At 43.0% G+C, this 21554-nt stretch overlaps 1 protein-coding gene across 3 annotated transcripts; it reads right to left on the bottom strand.

Moving 5' to 3' along the window:
• Nucleotides 1–1088: 1088 nt before the first annotated feature.
• On the bottom strand, nucleotides 1089–21462 carry smoc2 (SPARC related modular calcium binding 2). Of its 3 annotated transcripts, none has more exons than XM_030748079.1 (13): nucleotides 20871–21462; nucleotides 15947–16109; nucleotides 13801–13907; nucleotides 13484–13583; nucleotides 12706–12750; nucleotides 10499–10579; nucleotides 9622–9696; nucleotides 7896–8082; nucleotides 6818–6900; nucleotides 2853–2952; nucleotides 2376–2623; nucleotides 1748–1782; nucleotides 1089–1614 (listed from the first exon to the last, which is right to left on the bottom strand). In XM_030748079.1, exons 1-13 carry the CDS (start codon nucleotides 20943–20945, stop codon nucleotides 1591–1593), a joined length of 1323 nt encoding a protein of 440 aa, XP_030603939.1. In that variant the 5' UTR covers nucleotides 20946–21462; the 3' UTR covers nucleotides 1089–1590. The 3 variants fall into 3 exon arrangements, with proteins under 3 accessions (XP_030603939.1, XP_030603941.1, XP_030603940.1); XM_030748081.1 differs by having other exon boundaries at nucleotides 10499–10546; nucleotides 12715–12750; XM_030748080.1 differs by having other exon boundaries at nucleotides 10499–10546; nucleotides 20871–21459.
• Nucleotides 21463–21554: the final 92 nt, after the last annotated feature.

Genomic DNA, 21554 nt, shown 5'->3' with positions numbered 1-21554 from the left:
GGTGCTAACATCACCTTCAGGTTGACAGGCCAGGAACATGGTTGGAAATTGGGTATTTTGTGAATTTATAATTAGTAGACTTTATTATGGAGCAACACAGGTGGCTGGAGCCAATTAAAGAGAGGGGATTTCTGGATTTATAGACAGGTTTGGTTGGATCTTTGTTTCTGGGAAACAAAAGCTTACATATCCTCGCTGCTTTAGGTTTGTTGATCCAGATATAACTTTTCCTTTGCTGTGGATGGAGAAGGGTCTTAAAAAGGCCATAGGTTATCCATAGCTAATCCGCTGTCAGTCATAATCTCTCCTCTGGTTCCCCTGTGGTGTTAAAACCAGACTATTGGATTGGATTATATCAAAGAAAGGAGACCGGTGTGTTAATCATAAATTAGAGGCTAAACCTGAGTGAGCAGGTCAGCCTGAGGTCAGTCCCTGAGCCCTATGGGGGGGAATGCATGTGTGAAAAGCCGCAACATAATAAATAATGAGATGGGAACAATGTACAGTAGTGTGAAGTGTCACGGCTGGTCTGAGCTGAGTGCTGCTTCTTAACAAAGAATCTATTCAAACTTTATTTTGACTGTTCAAGTTTAGATTGACGGTACACATTTAAATGTACCCTATGGAAGTATACACATGCGCGTACACACACACACACACACACACACACACACAAAAGCTCATATAATGCCCTTCTAATGGGCACTCACACTGTACACAGCCGAGAGTGGTCCATTTATCTGTCTTCAGTCAATATGAGAAAACTCTAAAATAAGTACCATCCATTTTTTTCAAGTCTCAAATGTTGCCTTGGGGGAATTGGCAAACTGTCTTTAAATGGAATGATATATGACCTCTGCTATGTATGACTAATACTTGGCTCTTAAACACTGTGTCAACAAGGTGTTCTATTAAAGACGCAGCAAGAAAAGAGAAAATGGCAAAGACATTACAAGATTTATATAATGAGAGAAAACACATAAGACTAATTGGATTAGTGAGAACCAAAGACATTTGCTGGCCTAATTCATCTTCTTTGACACATTAGGCAGACCCAAGGAACAAAAATATATAAAAGAGTTCTTTATTTCTAATAATCATGAATACATGTGAACATGTTGGATGTTTTTACGATGTATGTTCCAAACATTCTTGCAAACTGCTTTACAAAGTACAGGAAAAGATGAAACAGGTCAGTATGTGAGAGAAGGTAAGGTTATTGTAGCCGTGTAAGAAACTATCCACTTAACCAATTTAATGTCATCAACACAAGAAGAAAAGTAAACTGGGGAAACGGGCACAGAAACGTAACATCAAACATGAAAACTTAGACAACTTTCAAAAGTACACTTTTTAGACACAAAAGGACACATACATTGTATGTGTTAAATATTTTTTTGTTTTGTCAGGACATAAAAAGCTACCTACATCATTCACAGATTCAGCAGTCTGTTGTTTAAATACCTCATTTCTACAAAGTGAATTTACATTTTTTTTTTTTAAAGTACAAAGTGCAAATACTATGGTTTCCGTTTGCCGATTGGTGAGGGCGGATTCTCCACACGAGAGGTGAAATCTTTGTTGCAGGGCTTAGCCTTGCTTCTTTGAAGGATTCTGAGGAGAGGAAATTGAAATGACTTCACTTGGACACATGGCTTTGTTTCAAAAATATACATTTCAACAACTGCTACAGTCAACACTAACAGATAAAATAACATTTCAATTAAACTGTGGACTTTAAACTTACTAGTTTACTGGTTAAGCCTTCTCCTGGTATGGACCCTTTAGGACACAAAGAGTGACATAAGTTTCAAGTAATATGAGGAATACTGAAGGTCAGTGCTGAAGAAATGCTTGCCTCCACAGAGCACAAACCCCTCCGAGCTGCTACACTTCTTATGCTGTCTGTGCAAGAGCCACAGTTGTAGTTGTTGTAGATTTATTATACAAATAACTTTTGAAACATTGACCTTGATTTAAACCAGATGTACACCAAAGCAGGCTTCTCATGTTTAGCCGGTGAGCATCAATTTTTCCAGCTGAACTGACAACTGCTGCTAGTGGACTGTATTAGCTGTAGGTAGCTGCCTGCTAGCTATCTAATTATGGCTTCTATCTTTGGTTTTTAAAAGTGAAAATGCAAAGCTCCATCCAAAAAAGTCAGGATTTTACCTGCCAATTGTGCATCACTTGGATAAACCCCCAAATTTTTCATAGGGTCTTATTTAAGAGGCAGTAATAATAATATTTAGGGGGCAGGGGTTTAGCAAATAGCCAACTGTCAGAAAACCAAACAAAAATCCTGTAACTCAGATTTTCTCTCTGACCGCTGTAATTATCAGATTTTATCCATTAATAATAAAATTTGAGTTTACCTTCTTCCTTGGTCACCCCAAGACATCCCATCAACTCCTGCAGAGACAGTGCCTTGTCATTGCTGATGTCGCAGTACTCTACGAACTTCTTAACACACTTCTTTGGCTTGGACTTCTTGCGCAGGAAGCGTTTGAAAGGCTTGATCTCCTTCTTTCCAATGTCCCCACTGGAGTTTTTGTCCAGCTGACTGAAATACCAGTGGACAACCCTCTCCTCCAGTGTGTGACTGGGGTCCGGCTCAGCCACCCTAAAGGTCAAGTATCAATCAGATTACCAGCCAGTAATCACATCTCCCTTCATAAAGCAACCTGAGACAAGTCCAATCGCTTGCTTTTGAGGTCAACAACTTCCCTTAGTTTTCAGTGCATTCAGAATTGTTGAGTGGCATACATTTGTGCATTTGCGGTAAATGACTGAACCCACTGATATCCCATAACTAATCATAACACAAACATACCCACTTTGAAATGTCATACCTTCCTGCAGATGCTGGATCTGTGACAGCGTGCACCATGTCTGTCGACAGCGCGTCAAGAACACTTGTCAGGAACTCTGTTTTCTTAGCCCCGGGACAGCCTGGAAAATCAACCACAGATACGTGAATGTGTGAAAGCAGGAATTATGCAGTTCTTATGCAAGTGAGCGCGCAAACAAAGAGATTGTCAGGTTAAAAAAAAGCTTCACAACAATGTGAAATGCTGTCGTCATAGGTGGCCTAATAAATGTTTGGGGAGGGACGCCATCTAACAGCCAGCGTAGTTTTAATGTGCACATCACATAAAAACAGCAAGAGGAGAAATGAAACCCGGGACTCTTGCTCTCATAAAGTATCAGACCTCCCCTCAGCTTGAGGAGCAGAGGAAACATGTCGGTCATTCTGGAGGCCTCTTTCAGGTATAGGCATAAAGGATGTTGCTAAATATTTTATGTTTAGACATGATACATACAGCACCTAGGACACCCCTGAGGTAGAAAAATAACCAAACATATTTAGGATTTTAAAGGCATTCATACAGAGACCAACAGACAAAACTTAAAACCTGATCTTCAGTGTGTGATTGGGTTACTTGATTAAATGACTGACAGAGAAGGGTGACATAATAAGACTGTAAACCTATGAGGTGAAATCTGTCATTAACCACCCAATAGAAACTAACACTAAAATGTTACTACATGCAGACTGATGGGGAAATAAATTAAAATGAAGAAAAACAGTGGCGGAATGACCTTAAAGACAGTAATTGTCTGTGTGCCCATTTTAAGGTTGAGGAGACCAAAGTTATTCCTTTAGAGCTGAAGGCTACAGAGACCTGAGGGATTCCTGAATTCCGAACTCTTCTCTGCTTTCTCACAATCTGCTTTCCCTGTGCTAATGTGCCGTTGGAGAAGAAGAAATTCTCCAAAGTTTGCTGCTCTTTTTATGGCCCAGGCCTGCGGGGCCTGATTCTCCTGTGTTGGAGATAATAGTATGCTTTGTGTCTTGAACAGGTGGCGACCAGCATCGCCATAAACATGCAGCCTCCATTCCACCTTTCAGGGCTTTAGCAGCTTGCACCAAGCTCAGGGTTGAAAAATTCACACCCAAACTGTTCCACAGTCTCCTTCACACGTTAAACAGACTTGTACTTAACTTTTAGTAGGCTCTCCCTGGCTCTCACCCAGTAAAATATCTGACCCACCTGTTAATCACCAAAATGGTGCCTTGTGGAGCTTCTTGTGGTAAATTAGTCTAGACAGTCAAATAAATGAACCGTCAGAAGGAGAAGTGTTTTTATCTGGCTTCTACATGAACAGAGATTTGTGGGATGCAGTCGGACTTGTTTGAGACTCGGTGTTTTTCATGGAGAGCACCCGCGCTCTCGGTAATGCTGCAGGAATCTTAGCACGACTGCAATTCATTCAAAAGGGAAGCCATCAGGTAATGCTTCAGTCGTTTCCTCTTAGCAGCAATGGCTTCTCTATGGGGGTGGGACAGATCGGCTTCTGTAATGTCTGCACACTGTTTAGCTGAAGGGAAGGACACGAATGTGCCTGCTGTCATTTGAAGGAAATTGTGTCTGGCCATTTTCCGTTCATGTCAAGGCTCATGTCTGCTGTCTTATTCCATAATAATTAGAATTATGTAATACCAAAGTTTGACAGATGTGGGACAGAATCAAGTTGAGAAAGCCTTCATAATTTTTTTTTTTTTTCTTTTTGAAAAGCAAAGAGCTGCTCCACCATTCATGGCCCTCCATATATCTGCTGCCTGTAAAAAAGTTGGCCTGTAAGTGCATGTTTACATGTGTGTGCCTGTGTGTTACTGTCAGTAAGAAGCAATGTTTTTCTATGGAGCCACATGGGGCAGAGCCCTGTCAGCACTCGCAGCCGCAGCTCCCAGTGCCTGCCCCAATGCTGTCCCATGAGCCTGCTGTGGGGATAGAGTTAGCCAAATACTCAGCTTTACTTTCCTGGCCCTTCCAGGGCAAGTTGCTCCTTTCTCACATCTCGCCCCATAAACCTCTCAACACCAGTGCTTCAACAGCAAATGGGTTGCAGCAATGTGAAGGCAACGTTTATAATTATACCTGGTTTGTACAGTAACAGGGTTTATAGCCATTGACGCAATTGCTCATAAAGAAAACAAGATGCTACTTTTTTCTTTTTTTCAGCATCCCAGTATACTTTATAGTGGGAGAGCTGGCTGATAAGGTGCAGATTTCTTTGAAAGGTTTAAAAGGACATCTATATCTCTGCCATCTAACACGCTGCGTTAGGTGAGCGTATGGCTGAATAAATATATTGCGTTCTGTTCATTCAGAAAATTCAGGTGTTTAGTTAGTCTTCAGGTCTTTCTCATGGGTTGGGAGCAAAGATGAGTAGCATTTCCTGGTCTACCAAAGCATTTATCTGTGGCTGTCTATCTGTTTTGTATAACTGTACAAGAGTCCTTGATGCTTGAGCAGAGACAGAGCGCTGGTCTCCTGCTAAACGCAGCACCTGTGAGCAGAGACCTCAGCTCTGGCCTGGCACACTGTTACATAAACAGTCGTGGATAGGACAGGAACAGTGGTGGCTCTGTTCATACGCTGCTGGATTATTAACATATTTACCAAACTACCAAAAAAAAAAAAAAATTGCAATTTTGCCAAGCACCATTCAACTTAAAACTGTGATTTGGTTGTAGGCTTACAGCTGAAAGCTGTAACTCAACTTCACCTATGATTGGTTTCATGACAGGTACAAGTTGTGCAGCTACATGATGAGTACAAAAGTGAATGCAGGCGAATGAAAGCTAGATCATATTTTAAAATGGTTCAGTTATCCCAGTGTGGGTTCCACTGGTCAGGATGAATGTAACTTCTGTCAAAGAGCAGGAAGACCATTATAAGAGCCACATGTATACAACAAGTTTTTATTATAACTTGATTTTTTTTTTTTTTTAATTTTGGGTTGACTATCTCCTGTGCTTTAGGAAAACTGGATGTGAGACAGTTTTCCTAACTGTACTAGCCTAAAAAAAAAGTCTTTTAAATTACACGGTAAAATACAGCTGCATTTCCCTTCCAAAGTGACACATGTAAGTCAGATACCTTTGGCAGGATACTGAGCCCTTATCCTTTGTCACAAAGACTGATTCTGTTCAGGCTCCCCACCACAGAAAGTTGTTAGTCACGGTCTTTCTTCCAGCATGAAGAGAAAGTCAGCAAGAACCAAATTATGGTTTACTTTGTTCACATATAGCAATAATTTAGCTTTTGTTGTGTGGGTGTCCAGGCTTGAATACACAGGGAAAGACTTTTATTAACTTGTCATCACTAATGTTTTTAAAATGTAAAGAGTAAAACCTAAATTATTTTCTAAAAGCTATGAATGGATGATCCATGTTCATTTTTTTTTAATTCTTTCTCTAATAATCATATTTCTGTTTTTGTATCAGAGTGTTGCGTAGGACCCTGTTACACTGCACATCTCCTGGGAATATTCCTGATTAAGTGTTTCTAGTTACAGTCTCACCTGTAACTAAGCCCACCCCGTGACCTCCATCCCACAAGTGATCTTCTGCCCTCAATTTAGTTATCTACACTGTTATCAATCCCATGATCACCGCCTATCTCTGGCATCCTATTATCCATTATCTCCTGCTCACCTTCCTGCTGTTTCACCTCTTTGCTTTCATCCCACTGCACTCCATCTCACATGTCAGTTGAAGATTAATTCTCCCGCACTGCATCTCTGTCTCCCTGCTTATTGACCAGTGAAGGGCAGTATCTGGCAATCCTCAACTCTTTAACAAGCATTTCCTTGACCAACAGCACCAAGGATGGCAACACACACACTTAAATTGTTATCACAACCTTGGGATCGAGGCAGCAGTTACAGGCCGACTGCTGAGGAACGTGAGCGTGTGGTCTGAACACAGAGAAAAAACAGAGACTGATTCCAGTTTTGAAAGATTTACCTTGGAGATGTCTGCTTTTATAATGGTCCTTAGGTTTAGCTGGGTGGGCTCTAGCATTGCCATCGCATTTTGGCTGTTCATACCTGTAACAGAAAATGCATCACGTAAAAAACAAACAAAAAAAAACAACCAAAAAAAAAAAACGGGTGAAAGAGATTACCAATAACAGTAAAGCTATCTTTACTGTAAAGTCAGGGAGGGCTCTTATGCTTTCCAATTACCCTGTGCAGTTAAATCTTAGGGATAGAAATTGTTTTGTGGCAAATCCAGTGACTGTGAAACACATCCAAAGAGGGGGGAAGGATTTGGAGCTGGTATGAGGACATAAATGGGAAGGGAAGGCAAGAAAGAGAGAGATAGAAGAGTGGGAGACAGGGAGCGTGGGACACAAGGAAGCTTTCACAGTCTCCCTCGGAGAGACGGCAGAGCCCCGATTGCTGCTGTGCAACTGGGCCAAAAGCTGGCCTTGGACAAGGAAGAAAATCCATGCTTCCATATGTGTGCTAATGTGCTGTCTGGCACTCTGCCTAGAGCCTTGTTAATCTGATACCCAGCCATGCTGCTCAATAAGACTGTACCAGCTCTCCAGTCTGCCAGGCTGACTGACCTCTGACCTGCCACTCACCAGACCACCGAGTCACTCTGCGTCATCAGCAAAAGAGATGTCCGTGTGCATGCTTAGACATGCAGTGTCTAAGCAAGTCTGAGAAAACGGAAAATGTGTTTATTTCTACTAAAATACTTTTCAGTATTTCCAAAGTTTGCATGTGTTGCAGGCCTGCAGATGTTCAGACCTGTGGTAAGAAAATTTAACCAAGGTCACCTAGATGATAATTTAAGCAAGGTCACCTAGATGGGCAGATTCTCTTTCTTGTGATCTCTCTGCTTGGTTTGGCTAATGATCACTTACCTGCTTTGTGTAATGACTTTTTAGTTTGTTCTTCACACAGAACTAGGCAATAAATGCCAAGAATATTTGTAAAGGCTAATTAAGTACGTACATAAACCTCCAAATATCCATATAACATGAGTTTTGTTTTTTTTTTTTTTTTTTTTTTGTAGGTGGTTTGTTGCCTACCTTGTAGAGGTCCCAGGTATGGGCCGTCCAGTATCCACAAGGACACACCAGCAGTAGCCAGTAGAGGGGTGGCACTGGACAGGCTTGTAAAGTCCCTCTTGGGCACAGTCTGGTACGAATACAGCATCATTCTTGTGCTGCCTCGCCTCTTCCTGGGCAGACAGCTTCTCCTGATCACATGATGAGGCTGGAAAGAGGGGTTAGAGGTTATACAGGAATCAGCAAAGGCATTAGCATATTGGTCACAAGAACACACACACGTGCATACAGCCTATAACCTGAGCATTCATTTAGGCGGTCTGGGTTGTGTGACTTGGCAAATACACACTCCACAGAGGCACATTCGATATGAACAAGAGGGTATGTTTGAAGTTTAAATTTGGAGTTACTCCTAACCAGATCTGGCAAACACATTTGGAATTATAATACATGCACTATGGTTGAATTAATTTCTGTATAAAAGCAAAACACATGCAGCTGCTCTTTCATTCCATTCTAACCATTGCTGCAAATCCCTGAGGAGGAAGAGAAGGAGGAGGAAGACAAAGGGGTGGAGGACGAGTGCTTGGAGACAGGGTGTGTAGACTGCTATATCAGCCCCCCATGGCACTGTTTACGGACATTAACGGGCTAATGACTAAGTACAGCTCCCTATGCCCCAAGTTAAGTAAATATTTGGACACTCAACTGCCCTTTGTGGATGTGTGTGACAGCGAGAGAAACAGACAGGACAAAGGCAGCACCGTGGTCAGTTGGGCCTATGCTGTCAAACACCCACACAGACTGACACATAGCTGTAGGATACTGTAAAGTACCAGAGACCTACATGTTTGCATGTTCAAAAAGTGTGTGTTCCTGCCTTTTATCCATACATATGGAAAATGAAGTGGTCTTGATGGGATTTTGCAGAGCCTCAGCAGGATCTAATCAGACTTTTTTTTTCTGAACAGTGGCTGTATTAAACTGAGGAATTGAAGGAGAGCTCTTCTGGCCATGAGGGATTTTTATCTCTTCCTCTTTTTGGTGCTTGCCTTAAGGCACACAAGCTTCTGCAGGATTATGGATATCCCTTTTCTTTGTTTATTTTCATTAGAGATCTTTACCCACACAAAAGAGACCAAATGAAATGCCTCCCCGCTTTCTCAACCAACTTTCTTCGCTCCAGTTCCTCCGTATGGGCTCTCTTTGTTGGGGCGGGAGTTTTTTTTTTCACCCCAATACCCCAAAGAGCATGTGGTAATCAAAACCATCAATGCTGCATTTCTCAAGCTTTTTATTGGTTGTAAATTATGATAATGGGATTCACACACAAATGCGCACAAGCACAGATGAGGGTTCTCATCTCGAGGCTAGCCTAAAATACTATTGTGTTACATGAAAAGCAAGATATTTTCAAGGCAACTGATGAAGAAGATTAACACGCGTGTTTGTAAAGGGAGAGCGGGATGGACCAGCCTGATCAATAGAAGATCCTATGTCTGTGCCATGTGAGGATAATTACAGAAATGCTGCATAAGAGGAACCGCAGAGAAGCAGATCCTCAAAGCCTGACGCACTCCAACACCAAGATGTATTGGTTTCACAACCCACCATCTGTCCTTAAAAGACAGGAACAGCCTCAAACCATGATTGCTCACACAAGCTGGAAAAACACAGCGGGCTTTTAGTTGAGGTTTGCAAACACCCGCTCGCCATCATTAAATAAAAAGGGGTCTTTGAAACTCACATGGTGCTCTGGTTCTATTGTTCTGTCGACTGCGAACCTGCTCCGTCCACAGAGTGGGGTACTGGGAATTGCTATCTGAAAGAAAGCACCAAGGCAGCTTCATTAGCTTCAGTCGAACACATGCTCGTAAATCAGCTGAACCAAAGCTGGTGGTTCCAAAACTCACAGACTGTAAAATGCACATGAAGGTTATCATATCTCAAACTGCTGCAGTGGATGCGGATAATAAACTGCATATGACACCAAAGAAGGGTAGGCAGACTATAATCTATTACTTATCAAATGATCACATTAGCATGAAGTCATAAAACGTTACTTTGTTTGAAATATATAAACTAGTAATAAAAGTGCTCAAATGCAGCTGCTTTCCATCCCCACCGATGTGATACTGTCATGGATATGTGGAAAGCAGTTTTTCTACATATATAAATACAATGTTATAAATATTCTCCAGCTACATACTTGCTGGCTGACATGGCCTTATATGATGACTCCTAGGATATAGTGACCAGGTGGCTGATGTTAACTGACAAATTCAATATTGCTGTAAATGGTAGATTGTTTGGACTATACTTTAGCATTAAATATCACTTGAGGCCTCAATGGCCACTATTATAGAAAATATATAACAGAAAAAACACAATTTATGCAGTTTCCTTTGTGCTTTAATCATATCTAAATATTACAAAAAAAAATGTTTTACTATAAAGTTTTCCCCAGTGACCTTTTTGAGCATGATGCTGTAACTGCCTCGGACGGACTCTTCTGTCCTTTTAAGGATGTTTTTCTTTTGAGTCAGTGAGCGGTATGTCAGTAAACACCGGCGCAGTATCAAACTTTTTTTTTTTTACTCACAGTCTGATGAATAACAGCTCACCTTCTTCGTGTTCAGGAGGCTGAGGATCAATCACTAGCCCAGTGTCATCTGCATTTAGAATGGAGAATATTTGCAAGGAGACTACAATTACGAGAGTAAGCTAGATTAGAGGACACTTAAATTATGAGAGATTTGCACGTTGCCCGGTCAAGAGGGATGAAGACAGAGTTAGGGGTGAGAAAAATGACAAACAGAGGCCGCACGTGTGTTGAAACTGGAAAGATGTGACTTGCAATAAGAGGAAAGAAAAGCTAGAAACATAGTGGTCACATATTCCGATGGTGTCACGTCATGCAACAGAGGGAGATCACAGCGCTGCAGAGGACAGATTGATTATAGTAAATTAGGAGAGAATTAGGACTAATTATCTCTGATGTTCTTCTCCAATCTTTCATTTCCTGTACTTGGATTATGAAAGCTGTGTGAAGGTGGGAGAGACAGAAGAGAGTTAAAATGCAGTAGCCAAGTTTCAGATGAACCAATTAACAGTGGGAGAAGTGAGCATGTTTGTCTGGTCTCCGTTTGTTTGATTTGTGGCAGGATAGAGACAGGGATGGAGGTTTTGGAGCGCTTCGGGTGAAACCATGGCTGTAGGTGTGGTTAACCTCAGAATTGGTCACTCCTCCTGCTTAAAGTAAAGCCTCATTAATGTGTGAGTCAGAGAATCTCTAATGGTTGGCTCCACAAACAGGGATTAAGCTCAGACCCCTTTTCTTTAACAATGACTTTCCATGGCAAAGTCAAATATGGTTATGCCAGCCATTCATCTTCTGAAACACGTAAGGTGGATAAAAATACATAGAGTCAGTGTGCAGTGTAAATAACTGAGACGGACATGTTATTACTCTGCTCACTTCAAGGATGGAAATGCCATTTCAAAAAGTGTATTTATGATTTGGATTTACGATAAACCACTAATGGCCTATCTTTACTTTGTGGCCTTTTACATGACTGTAACACCTCTTTAAGCATGTGCCAGGAAACCCCCGTGCTATTTGTGGTCATACTGCATTAGTTTTACTGCTGTTTGTCAGTCGTCAGCTGCATATGATTCCAGCATGTGAATTTGTTAAGTCGAGCAGCAGAAATGGCTTTATTGCAAAATGTTAAGTGCATATCTTTAGCTACTTTATGAAAATAAAAATGCTGCAAAGGCAGCTGTGAAATGCGTTGGTACCGATGGGCTTCTGCTGAATCAAAATATTGATGCAATCACTGCTATTTTGAGCGCTGGCACACCACAAACCTACAGTTTATTCTGCTTTTCACCACCCTGTTTATCCAACCCGTTCAGATTGAACCACAACCAACCCCTCCACCTCTTTTCCTCCCTCTTTCCTTCTCCCACAATCCCACCTCCTCTCTCAAATTTTGCATTCCCACTTGATCTATGTGTAATGACTTGGCCGGGCTCAGACAGATGCTATACCCAAGACTGTTTACACAGCGAGAGAGAGGCACAGGCATAAATGTCACACTGACAGGAATAACCCATGTGACAAACACAAGTGGATGTACACACACTTTCTTTCTCTCATGCAGACATGCACAGTCACATACAATCACATAAGGGATCGATCTGAATCAACCCAGACTGCACTCTTTGTGAGTCCTCAAATCACATCAGTGAAACAAATTGTTTCTTAAAAGATGAGAAGAAGATATACAATTTCTGGAGCGAAGTCACGGGAAAGCTTGGTGGTTCTATATCTGGAAGAGGGAAGATGCTTGATGAGAGACACACAGAAAGTAGATTGGAGTGTGAACATTTTGGAAGTATCTTATGACACTGTGGCTGAAAAAAGAACCAAAATGATGAGAGATAACGTTATAAAGTCAGTGAAGAAGAAATTAAGATAAGCCATTCGTCCTCCAGTCTGGCTGCTCCTGCTTGCCTGGTAAAAACAGGCACTTATAGGCACCAAAGCTTACCACACAGTCTAACTCAGACTGCTTTTATATCAGCCTTCAGGCAGCTCGAACTTTCTTGAATTGACAAAATATTAGCGAGGCAAGCCTAAACAGGCAACCTGTCTTGAACATCTCTGACACAGATGAAGACAAATACAGATACAAAGGAACACACACACACATTCCCCATGCCAGCTGTGATAGGTACATACATGCACATGAACAAACACAAAAGCAAACATGCATTGCCAAGGAGCCAATGTGCCTCTGAGCACGAACCTTTCTTGAATTCTCACCTGATTTACCTGGCTCTCTTGTGGTTGTCTTCTCCTGCTTTGGTCCTGACAAGCAACAGGCTCAAATTAATTAAAAATTCCTGACCATACTCCTGATTTTTCATTTTTGACAAAGGACAGCAGAATAGAAATCTTTTGCATACTTCAAGAATAAAATAGCAACTAGGTTGAAGAAAGGACACCCCCCCCCTTAAAACTAACATGCTGCAAGTCAATTGACATGTATTTTATGAAGTGTTTAAACTTGATATACACAGCTGTGATGGAAGTACACCTGGCAGTTGCAGCAGAAACACTGCTGCTGCTAATATGGCTACTGCTACCTCTGCAGCCTTCTTGTTACTGAGACAGCAACAAACTACAAGGCAGCCCCAGAGACGGAAAGGGAAACCATATGGCATTAGTTATTTGATTGTTTGGCAGATGCTACCCTCTAAGAGCATTTACATTCCTTACACTTGAACTTTGTTTCTCAATTCTGCAGCCCAGATTTTCTGCTAGGCTTATTTAAACTAATGCCCTGTGCCTTGAGCAACACTCCGTCCTCGGGTGGCCCTCAAACCTTCTGGCCGTCTGTCCACTCGCTGACCACTTTCCCACAGGACTGAATGTTACACCCCCCACAAACATAAAATACCATTCTTTGCTGTGTTGACTTTGATTTATCATCATTGCTACACTGAATTACCTAAACCAAATGTCACATGTCAAGCTTATTACAAAATAAGATGCCAAGAGCTGAGAACTGCAAATATTGAAAGACTTGGGTTTTACTGACCTTGGCATCGAGGTTTCTTATTGGCCACTGCTGAGCCACTGATTGGCCGGCCGTTGGGGGTGACACACCAGCAGTATCCAGTGTAGCTATGGCACTGAACCTGCAATCAAAACAGCATGCACACACAGAGTCAGTACAAGCTACACGTGGAAATCCATCTGTTAGAATGAAATTTAAAGGAACAGTTATACTTGTGCCGAAGAAATGAGAGGTTTTAGCAAAAAAAGGTTGACTGTTGGTATGGTTTTCAGCTTAGGCCTTTGCAGTAAAGTTACTCAGAATTCAAAACATATAATTTATGAAGCGTTTTTTGTTACCTCGCTGTACGTGCCATCGGGGTTGCAAACGGGCACAAAGACCTGTGGGAAAAGCTTCTTGGCCTGCTGTTCTGTATACTTCTTCTCTGCTACACATCTGGATGTATCTGAGGAACATCACAAATCAGCAAAATCACTAAACATGCTATTTTCTTATGGTCCGCAACTATGTAACCAACATACTTAAAAAGTCAGAAGAAGATGTTGAATTTCACAAATGATGAAGAATAGAAGAAAAATGTAGGGAGAGAGCAGCGGCGGAGGGGAAACAATTCAAGACATTTCGGAAGCGGCAGATACTTGTGTGGCTGGGAATAGAACCAACACCCCCAGTGTTATTAGGACAAGTCAGGCAAGCCTGCACACCGCCTGGTGGTAAAGCCATTACTGAGCGAGACAGCTCATGCTGCTCTTGTAGAACATTCCAGTCACCCAAGAAAAGGGCTGATGCACAGGGAAAACCTGACCCTTCCTTAATGTCTGAGTCTGTCTCACTCTCCTCTAAAAACCTCGACCGTCTGAGAGGTTCAGCCCAGGCCGTCCCCTCAAACTCAGCAACTTTTCACCCAGGTGTGCCTCCAGTCTTTTCACATCTCTCAGCTGGAAACATGGTCCATCCCATCCTTCCACAGCTGCTTTATCTCACCTGGCCAGCAGCACCAGCTGTGCAAATTCTCAGGACACGTTGGACATGGATGAGCCTGATGGTAACTCAGTGTGATGCAGTAGCTGCCACACAGCGCTCGTCTGGCTGCTCTTCAAATCATATTAAAACAATAATTCATGCTAAGTTTAAAAGCATTCACCAGTTTGGTTGCAGTCTTATTGCTTGCATAGCTTATAGTAGATTAGCCATTTGACACATGCAGGGGGGAAGTGCACTGCTTTCTCTTAATTTAGTGCGTGTGTGTATGTGTGTTTCATTGACAATGGTGAGGAGCAAGATGCTGGATGTTCGGGAGTGAGGAAAACTGTGAATTGAAGAGATCTAAAGTTAGCTGCAGTGGAAAAACCCAAAACCCATCATCCTTCTCTAGGGGGCTCTGACCAAAAAGCTGACTGGAAAAAATGACAGGACACTTGAATCATCGTAGCACAGTGATAGAAAACAAATGTGGTGCCACACTCACCATCCGCACAATCCCATCTCTGTGCTTTTAGGCCAGGCTAGACCTCTGGTTTATTTCGGGTGCTGTTGCTGTGTCTGTACCCCCCACCCCACACACACACCCCACTTCACCCCCACATCCAGAAGCGGGGAGTTCAAACTCTTATAGACTCGATGTTATTGACGCATACAATACGACTTTCATGGACTCCTCGTCCCTTTCAGCTTCCTGGCTGGAATCCTCTATTCTGTGTCTCGGCGCTGTCCGCCACATCCAGATGTCCGCTTGGAGACGTTGCCATGGAAACCCAGCACGGGCATAAAATCGTGCAATGCTTTTCCATCATATGACACTTCTTTTTAAGCAAATTTTTTTGCTTACATTCCCTGAATCAGTGGTCTAATGTAATGTGGTAAGAATGGGACATTGTCCCCAGTCTACAGAGCGATGCACTACCAGTATAGGGTTAGCTAGTAGGGCAGGGGTGAGAGGGTTTGGGGCTGAAGCATTGGGGTGTATGGGTTGTTCTTCCTTCCAACAATGACTAACAGTGAGAGAGTCTGTGAGCTGCCTGACCTCAGAGGCTCTCCTTCCCTTTTGCCATTCATCCCCCTGTCCTCGACGAGTCACATATATGAAACTTTCCATTAAGTACGATGAAAAGCTTTATTGAGGTTTGTCAGATAATTACGCGTATTAATTTCCCTTCACTGAGCTAAAGACATTTCATATAAATGAGGGAATCATTGGTCCCGTGATGCTATTTCTTATATGGACACAATTTCCTCTGTAATCCAATTAATTTAAAATTTGACATATTAATGACACGTCCCTAATCACACACATGGTGGTAAATTATAAAACCAGCCAGGCAGCAGTGAACCCCCACTCCTACAGTGTCAAACCCACTTGTCCTCCCACCACTCAAAGAATCAATTATGCTGAAATGAATTTAACCCACAAGTTTCTACTGTGACCCCCCCCCCCCGTGCATTTGAGAGCATCAGGCGGCGATGAAGCGCGACTCATGACCTGACCTTTGCATGGCCCTCTGCTGACCTCCAGCTGGGGGTCACGGCACTTGGCTCGTTGGAACTCGCAGCGAGATGTGAAGGTCCTGCCATCGGAGGCGCACAGGGACTTGCGAGTAGCTCCGGTGCAATCCATGTTGCAATCGTTATCCTGATCCACCCGCAGGAACTGAAGAAGTGAGAAGGTAGGAGATAAGCAGAGGAAATCAGTTGCTAAATGAGCCATTTCTGGGAATAAGCGTACTCTGCACTGTAATCTCCACAACAAAGGGTAGGATTCTTGAGGAATTTAGGAAGCCTAGGACCTGGTGCTGGTGGAGGGAAAATGCATTTTTGTGAAAACAAGCTATGACACAAGAAAGACTATAATTAACAATCGAGTACAAGAAAACACTGATAAACAGTACAATGCACAGACACAAAGATGAGGCTGTGTTGCTCCAAGCCTGCGAGGGTGCAGCTATGATTTGTCTTTGTCTAAAGGGCTGAAGAAGACTTGACTGACACTTCCTCTTTTCTTTGTCTGTGCCAACACCTGCACAGGTATTCACCTGGAATCACTGCTAAGGATGTTTTACTCAGCCATGAAAAGAGAAACAAGGACGGAGAGTCCTGGCTGAACGCATCGGATCACCTGTGTCAATGCCGCCATTGTATTTGCCACCATGGTATGAAACTCCCTCGCCAGGCCACACAATGGGGCCGTGGTGGTGGTGGTGGTAAGGGGGGGGTGGGGGGGTGGCAACAAGCTGTGACTGCTACAATGAATGAAAAGACAGTGAATGAGTACCTGAATAAACTAGATGTCAGTGAGTTTTGTGTGGCTACAGTGTGAGCGGTAATATTTGCATGATTCATTCACTTTGGTGGAATAATGACCCGGACAGACTCAAAACAAAAAACAAACAAACTTGCTACTCGTGCAGATGCAGGTGCAGTTTTGGTCGGTCCTATCCACAGAGAAATACCTCTGTGAACCTTTTTCTTCTCCAATAATTCTCCTAGTTTTCCTTTTTCTTTGTAAAGTGTTTGCTCAGTTTTCAGCACATCCAAAAAACATCCAAAAATCTCTTTATGTTATGGCAGACAGACAGGCATGAACTTTCATCCACTCCCACTTATCAATCAGTGGCAAAAACCAGAAAAGAAAACGTGCACTTCCATAAGGAGGGTGTGATGATCCCCAGTGGAAAAATTTGTTGTGTCTGACACCTTACAAATATACTGGGGAGTGGGAGGCCCACCCCTCCCTCCCCTTATCCTCTGTATTCTGACAGACAGAGCTGCAGGGCTGCATGCACCTGGAAGAGGGTTGACAGGGAAGGTAAAGTTGCCCTGGGCCAGTGGGGGGAGATACAGATACACTCTGTCAACCATGCTCATAAATCTCCCATTGGGGAGATCAGAGATGGTAGGCCCGTTCAAACGCATTAGAACAAGGAGCTGCGACGGGGTTGATGAGTATTTTGGAGTGAATGAAATTTTTCAGCAGATAAGTATAACGCTGCCATGAGGAGGACAAGTAGCTTTAAAAACTGTCCCAACACAGTAACGATGAACTGATTTCTGGGGCTACATTCATGTAGATTCTGTTGTTCTGAAAATGAGGAAGATTACTCTTCTTCATCTGGATGAAGGATTGGCATATTAAGGACATAATCCGTAATGACATGATACAGTTATATTACTTTAGATTAAAGGGTTACAAGCTCAAAAAGTTAGCAGCCCATCTGACATTTGTGATGTTAAGACAGAATTGGGAAAATGATCAATGATATGTTTGCTCCCTCTGAGCTCTATACTTTATATTTATTTACTTTGTTCTCTTAATAAATACAAGATCTTAGGTGTCCTGCTCCTGCCAGCTGCTTGAAATGTTTGCATCATTGCATTTAACTGGTACAAATCGGCACAGTCCTCCCTCTTCCTCTTCTCTCCACTGCTAACTGCCTTCACACACAGGTTAGGAAGGACATGCTTCTTCAGCAGTCACCCACGACTCCCAAGCCAGTAACTACACCGATAGTGTCTGAACACATCCAGCCCTGCTCGGTGGTGACGGGGCCAGCACTTGCCACAGCCAATGTACTCACACTACACCGGCATCAGCCACTGCCAGCCAGCAGACTGACATCGCAAACAGAGTCATTCAGCAGCCCAGCATCCTGCTAGAAGTCCACTCTACAGCACACACAGCAGAGTGCCAAGCACCAGCAAGTTTACAATAAAGCTCCAAGAACGCAGCATGGAAAAACACAGTTAGCTATGAAATCAGCCACCCATGAAATCAACCACCCAGATTCACTATCAGAGATACGAATATTTATTTCAAAGTCACAGCTGGCCACGCTGAAGGTAGGATAAATAAATAAGATGTGAATGTGAAGGAGGAGAAGAAGCTTCAGAGACTAATGGTGTTTCCTTCTGTGTACACCTAATTGTGGTTAGCTCTCTGCTGCAGATCTTTGTGTGTTTTTGCCTGTGGTGATGGATGGCTGAGGCTGAGGCAGAGCCCCGACACTCCCCTGATGTCTCATTCCAGCCTCTCCAAGTCGACACCATCATCATGCACAGGAACATGGTGGAGAGTGATGGATGGCCTCTGCTTCAGCTACATGCGGCACAGACTTCCACACTGAATTATCATAAAAGGAGACTCGTACAAGTCTGAACACGTATTTTGACTCAAATCAATTTATTGCTCAAATCCTTTTCTTGTCTACTTGCAGGCATCTGGCGCTCGCTTTCTCTGTTTATCTTTCTCTTTATTTGGCCCTTATTCATGATTTTTTTCTTTTGTTCTCTGTGTGATCTCTCTTGGAAGATGCTTTTTGCATCTGCTCAAATAATACAGGAGGTTGGCAAAGGAACAAGAGACATGCAAGAGAAGGCGAGACAGGCGGAGGGTAAGGGAAATTTTTTTTTTTTCCAAGATCAACCAGCATACAAATCAAATCCTATTACCTCCCCCTGGCTCGACGGCATTGTGGGATTGAATGGAGTATGGAGGAGGCGAACCTCCAGCAGAGAGCGCATTGTAGGCTGATAAGAGCCTTCTGGGCTGGGAGGCCCCTGCTTCCAGTGCCTTGAGAGGCCCCTCACACCACAGCCTCACAGGGTCAATGGGGGCCCCAGCTGAGAGCTATGGCAAATGTGTTAAATGCCCTTGCCGGGGAGTTTCCTGCGTGGATGCTAGGATGCAAAGGGGATCATTAGTTTCCAGCGTGGTGGAAAGGGAATAAAGTGTCAGGCTTTAACCAGCCTACTAACTCAATCAAAGGAAAAGGCATTTAATTGCTTTAAAAGATGTTTAAAAGAAATGGGGGGTGTGGCAAAAGGCCAGTGGTAGTCATGTGAAAATGAAAACTGCCTCTTTGGGCAGGTGCAAAATTTTAGGAAAGCACAGGGGACAATAGGGCACTAAAATCTCTAAGAAAAGATTTTAAAAAGTGGCAGCCACTATTCTGTGTGCCCTCATCTTCTCACACACTATTTTATATTTCCATAAACAATGGAAACAATCAGCCTCATGAATAACCTGGGCAACTGCCTGTTTGACCTCAAACATGCACAAAATATTACATTAGGGCATTTTCTTTAAAGCAGTAATGGCCTCTCCTGTATCTGTTAGACAATAAGCAAACAGAACTCACGTAGTTCTGTAAAAGAAAACCCAGTGGTCCATATGCTATTCCACTAAAGACAGTCAAATAAACCAGTGTGGAGAGGCATGAAACACAATATGAAACAAAATTACACTGAAGCGTGCAATGAAGCAGAGACATTTCTCATTCTTACAGTCCTGTCCAGAGCACAGCAGATAATGTGTCATATCCAAACACACCACAAACACAGCTATACCTGTGTAACCTTCTCATTAACTGCCAGGTAAATAGACTCAAGCATGTCACACACAGAGAAATACTCCTCACACACATTATGTGTAGCCTTGGTGTGTATGTGTGCGTGCGTGTGTGTGTGTGTGTGTGCGTGCGTGCGTGCGTGCTCGTGTTCATATGTGTATCAATTCAGTGAAGCATCCACTCAGTACAACACTTTCTCCCACATTCCACAACTCCACAGTGCCGTCAGGGAGAAAGGATCTCCGACCCTTCACCTGAAGGTTAACAACTCATGGCCATTTGTTTCCAATTGGATACTGAGGCATCTTCTCCAGAACCATAAATACTGGTGCTGGGAGAGGTGGTTGTCACATCAGCCTCTAAATCAAGAGGGGGAGCCTCTGACAATGCACATTCCACTCCCTATTAAACGTCCTTTAGCAGTGTACCTGCACTTGATCATGGCCATGAAATTCACCCAAAGGTGCACTTTCTGTCAGAGTTTAATGTAAAATGGAGAGGATGCTGCTGCCCTGCTGCTGTAAACAATGCCATGCGCTTTAATGCAGAAGACCCCAGCAGCTCAGCTTCTGAAGCGCTACTGGAACAACAAGCAAAAACCAGAGAGGCAGCTGAGCCGAGAAGCTGGCAGGCAGGTTACAGCAGTAAAACCAAACTGCAAAGGTACTGCTGCACACCAGTCGACTCCTTTCAAACCTATAGCCTTCCCTTACCATGACAGACACACTGTGCCAACACTCTGAAAAGCTGTCGCAAAACATTCAACTAATACAACCCACTTCTTTTAGTTTGAGATTACCTATAGAGGCTAAGCAAACTGTATGTAAAAATAGAGTAGTAAATGACTTCAAATACTTCTTTATACTGATTCAATATTTCATGATTTTAGATTAAAAAACTCACAAGAAGCTCGACTGCTTTAGAACTACCTCTCTTATATTAAAAGACATATGTTTTCAAGATTGTGATCTTTGTAAGGCATAGAAAACACAAGCACATCCTTCCCCCCTTTTAAAGAATCTTTTAATGAATGACATTCATTCAGGGAGTTAAGTGCCTCTTCATACCTTGAGAGCGGAGAACTTTTGAGCGCGTCCAGCGCACAGTAGGCAGAGGAAGACCAGCAGCGGACAGATGCGCATCTTGACGCAGCGTGGTAATAAACTCTCCAAATTACGCACGGTCCAAAATTATGTTGGCAGGACTTCACCTGGGTGCAAAACTGTCTATAGAAGAAGTCAAAAATAGTTTAAAATCCGCACCAGTCCTTCTGAAAAAATCAGTGGGGGTTCGGTGGTGTATTTCACGTCGTTTCCTTGGTTTCGTCTGCCAACCCGTTTGTGTAGACACTCTCCTTATTTCTGGCAGTGCGATAAACCCCCCCTTGTCCCTGACCTTTTCCCCTCCCTCGGTGTCTCTTTCTCCCTCTCTTTAACTCAACTTCGTTTCTCCACACCCCTTTCTGCCACACTTGATTTTGTGGACTAGGTCCCTTATCGGATGCAGGCGGTTCCCCAGCCGGTAGTCAGTCAGGTAGGCGTAGGTTTTCGCGGACTCCGTCAGCTGCTGGTAGGTGAGCCAAACACGCCAGGTATTCTTCTCTTTCACCTCGTTCGCCTTCAAAAGCACAAGTCAGAAAGTCTTGCCAGGATGCTCAACCGGCAAATAGAAAAAGAGGAAGGGGTCAGACAGGCTTCTGTCTGCTGGTTGAGTCAGGAAGAAAAAAAAAAAATCTGTCTGCCCTTAAATGT

Source organism: Archocentrus centrarchus, chromosome 15 (genome assembly GCF_007364275.1).
Source record: "Archocentrus centrarchus isolate MPI-CPG fArcCen1 chromosome 15, fArcCen1, whole genome shotgun sequence".
In the NCBI taxonomy this organism is placed as follows: Eukaryota; Metazoa; Chordata; class Actinopteri; order Cichliformes; family Cichlidae; genus Archocentrus; species Archocentrus centrarchus.
Note: the sequence above shows the minus strand (reverse complement) of the source record. Positions and strands in the feature narration are given on the sequence as shown.

Excerpts from the sequence above, each read along its gene's own strand:
- smoc2 (XM_030748079.1), bottom strand. The coding sequence starts at position 20,945 with ATGCGCATCTGTCCGCTGCTGGTCTTCCTCTGCCTACTGTGCGCTGGA. Across the intron at positions 13,908-15,946 it reads CAGCAGAGGGCCATGCAAAG|ATACATCCAGATGTGTAGCA; the intron begins GTCAGGTCATGA and ends GATGTTCCTCAG. Across the intron at positions 1,615-1,747 it reads AAGGCTTAACCAGTAAACTA|AATCCTTCAAAGAAGCAAGG; the intron begins GTAAGTTTAAAG and ends TCCTCTCCTCAG.